This window comes from Nanorana parkeri, unplaced genomic scaffold, assembly GCF_000935625.1.
Source record: "Nanorana parkeri isolate BGI_ZX_2015 unplaced genomic scaffold, ASM93562v1 scaffold2031, whole genome shotgun sequence".
Classification (NCBI taxonomy): domain Eukaryota; kingdom Metazoa; phylum Chordata; class Amphibia; order Anura; family Dicroglossidae; genus Nanorana; species Nanorana parkeri.
The window spans coordinates 96,732-100,669 of record NW_017308299.1 but is presented as its reverse complement, the minus strand read 5'-3'; the positions used below and the strand labels follow the sequence as shown (position 1 = coordinate 100,669).

Sequence of the window (3,938 nt, the reverse complement as noted above, 5' to 3'; positions counted from 1 at the left end):
TATAATTATCTGCTCCGTTTCCTGTGTCTGGTGACATTTCGGGCGGCTGCCACGTCTGACCTGCTCCATGCACCCCGCAGCTGATATTTCAGTGTTTGGTGGATTGTGGACAGTGACCCCCATGATGGGTTTTACCTCCCGGGGAGTCTGTGTTGTCAGCTCTGCCATGGCCTTGGCAAGAGGTTGGCAACACCTGAGCTGGGTGAGGCAGAACCAGGAAGGATCGCAGTCATCTCACCGCAGATTCCCCCGGAGATAAAGAAGCCGAACTCCGCCCACAAACCTTCCCGAAAATATTCCTCACTAATCACAAATGATAGAAACCCAATGCCTCTCCATACCCAGATATTACCTTGTAAAAGTTGCAGTGGCATGATCACTGTGCAGAGAGCAGAGCTGTGGGAGGGACCCAGCAGGCTCCACCCAGTACCGGGGGGGGCGGAGACAAGACCAGTCACCCTGCACAAGGGGAGTGAGCGGTCTTTATTACAGGAGGGGGCGGAGACGAGACCAGTCACCCTGCACAACGGGAGTGAGCGGTCTTTATTACAGGAGGAGGCGGAGACAAGACCAGTCACCCTGCACAAGGAGAGAGAGCAGCAGTAGGCGGTCTTTATTACAGGTGGGGGCGGAGATAAGACCAGTCACCCTGCACAATGAGAGAGAGCAGCAGTGCCCTGTCTTTATTACAGGAGGGGGCGGAGACGAGACCAGGCACCCTGCACAAGGAGAGAGAGGAGCAGTGACCGGCCTTTATTACAGGAGGGGGCGGAGACGAGACCAGGCACCCTGCACAAGGAGAGAGAGGAGCAGTGACCGGCCTTTATTACAGGAGGGGGCGGAGACGAGACCAGGCACCCTGCACAAGGAGAGAGAGGAGCAGTGACCGGCCTTTATTACAGGAGGGGGCGGAGACGAGACCAGGCACCCTGCACAAGGAGAGAGAGGAGCAGTGACCGGCCTTTATTACAGGAGGGGGCGGAGACGAGACCAGGCACCCTGCACAAGGAGAGAGAGCGGCAGTGACCGGTCTTTATTACAGGAAGTCTGACATTGGATTACAGATCTGGAAGAATTGCGCACAGCTCCCCGAGGTTCAGGAGGGATCCGCCGGTCTCCGTCATCGATGTTTTATTGTTCCTTTCAATACATGATAAAGTTTTATACATTGTACATTGTTTGTTGGAGGATTGTAAACTTTCGCTCTGCTTACATAAGGTGTGACTGAGCAGACGGTCCAGGAACAACGTGTTCCCAGCCGAGTCCGCATGGAGACACGCGGCTGAGTTCCAGAATCAATAATTCCCCCAATAATCATATACATTGATGAATCCCGCGGTCACATGACTTCCTGTCCTCAGTCTGGGCTCAGCTTACTGTACGCGGACACATCAGAGAAGGTTCGCCCGGCTCTGGGAACTTATATATACACTATATTGCCCAAAGTATTGGGCCCCTCCCCCTCCACATCATGTGATTCAGGTGTTCCAATCACCTCCGTGGCCCCCCCGGTGTATAGGACGAGGCACCTCGGCATGCAGACGCTTCTACAGACATCGGTGAGAGAACGGGTCGCTCTCAGGAGCTCGGTGACTACAAGCGCGGTGCCGTGATAGGTTGTCACCTGCGCAATAAGTCCGTCCGTGACATTTCCCGGCTACTAAATATTCCGCCGCGGTCACCTGTTACTGGGATTATAACAAAGTGGAAGCAACCGGGAACAACAGCAACTCAGCCAGGAAGTGGTCGGCCACGTCACATGACAGGGCGGGGTCAGCGCATGCTGAAGACTGGGAGGCCATTCGAGGGCGGAGCCAACCCAATACTGAACCCTACGGACTAAGACTGGGGGGCCATTAAAGTTCATGTGCGTGTAAAGGCGCCCCGATACTTTAGGCAATGTGTATGTGTGGACACCTCCACAACCCCAGCCGAGTCTTCTTGGGTTGGGTGGGCCGGCCCCTTTATTGCAGGTATAAAGTCGGGTTGTAATAAAAGATTGGCGCACCTTTAATAATCCGCGCGAGTCCATCCTTTGACCCGCCATAAAAGGTAAATGATGGCGCTTCTCTGGTTCTTTAAAGAGGACCTGTACTGTGGGAGACGTGTGACGTTCTGGTCTCCGGTATTGCCTCTGGTCTTTCCCCCATTACTGACTTGCCTTGTCTTGTTCTGCACTGGTGTCCCAGTATGGGGGGCGGCCATCTTGGTAGAGGCAAGACTTTGTTTCTGTGTCGGTGCCTCCAGCAAGGAGAACAGTGTAATGACATCATCAATCTCCTGAAAATACCGGTCGGAGGCAGCAGTGCCTTAGAGGATCTCACACTGCGGATATAGAGCTATGAGTACACAGAACAGGAAGTGCGCTGCTATCAGAAGTACCAAAGCACAGGACGGGCACCACTTTAGGGGTGGCTAGGTGCAGGACGGGTGCCACTTTAGGGGTGGCTAGGTGCAGGACGGGTGCCACTTTAGGGGTGGCTAGGTGCAGGACGGGTGCCACTTTAGGGGTGGCTAGGTGCAGGACGGGTGCCACTGTAGGGGTGGCTAGGTGCAGGACGGGTGCCACTTTAGGGGTGGCTAGGTGCAGGACGGGTGCCACTTTAGGGGTGGCTAGGTGCAGGACGGGTGCCAGCGCTGTAAGGAGTCACATGATCTCGGCCTTCCCGGGTATTGCTATAGTGGTGATATAAGATGTGGTGTCACCAACAGGTGCAGAAACAGAACAAATGGCCGCCGGGTCTGACCCATGTGACAGAATAGGTCGGGGTGGAGAGGTGTCGGGTCTGCAGCTGCTTCCTTCAGTACATGCGCAAGGGTTGGGGGGGGGCGTTTCTCTCATGAACCCAGTTTTTGAAGTCGTTGATCCTCAGGGCCCCTCCGCCGGGCTGAACGAGGACCCTGGAAATGCTCACACACGACGCGCTCGCAGCAGTTGCCGGGTTATTTATAGCGTCTGAAAGTGGGATGCAGCCTAGAAATAGCCGAGCGTGACTACCAGACGCACAACGCCGAGTGACCACCCCCAGCGTGACCCCTCCACCTACTTATGTATACAGCTCAACTATGAGGGGCTCCCACCATCCCTGTGCTGAGTTCCCGGGTCTGTACACCCGCTGTGCCCATTATGAGGGGCCCCACCATCCCTGTGCTGAGTTCCCGGGTCTGTACACCCGCTGTGCCCATTATGAGGGTCCCCCACCATCATTCATCAGTATCCCATCTGTCATTAGTGGGTAGAACACGGTATAATCCTGTGGTTGGGTCTGTGAGCTCCGGGTTCTGATCCGGGATACTGAGCGGTACTTGTGGGCGGGGTCTTGTAGTTGATTGATCTCATTAATTTGCTCTCAGACTGACTCTCTCAATGTTTGTTTTTGTTCTCAGGCGGACAATGAAATCTCATCGGACTGTAACCATGTAAGTACTCGGACTACAGTAACCCCTCCCCCTCCCTGTCCTGGGCTGCCGTTCAGAATTTCCCGAGCAATGCTGGTGTTCTTCATACTCCTCAGACCTGCTGTCACCCCCCCCCCATCCTTCTACCCCGTGCGCTGTGCTCTCTGTCCATTGACTCTCATGAAGGACTCGCAGATGAAGGAAGATTTGGATCAGTCAGGGGGGAGACATGCATGTGACCTGTACAGGTGATCTGTCGCCCACGTAAGGTGGCACTCTAGTCACTAAAAATACATCTAATGTCCTGTCATGTAAAGCCGCCGGCTCTGAGCTATACCGGTGACCGCCCCTGACGCTGGTGACCGCCCCTGACGCTGGTGACCGCCCGTGACGCTGGTGACCGCCCGTGACGCTGGTGACCGCCCCTGACGCTGGTGACCGCCCCTGACGCTGGTGACCGCCCGTGACGCTGGTGACCGCCCGTGACGCTGGTGACCGCCCGTGACGCTGGTGACCGCCCCTGACGCTGGTGACCGCCC

General features: G+C 55.7%; 1 protein-coding gene across 1 annotated transcript in view; it reads left to right on the top strand.

The window, feature by feature from the left end:
- Positions 1 to 3,938, top strand: part of GLG1 (golgi glycoprotein 1) — a 38,015-nt gene that overhangs the window by 4,573 nt on the left and 29,504 nt on the right. The window contains exon 2 of the mRNA XM_018572437.1: positions 3,388 to 3,614. Coding sequence (XP_018427939.1) covers positions 3,388 to 3,614 — 227 coding nt within the window. The remainder of the gene's footprint in view (positions 1 to 3,387; positions 3,615 to 3,938) is intronic.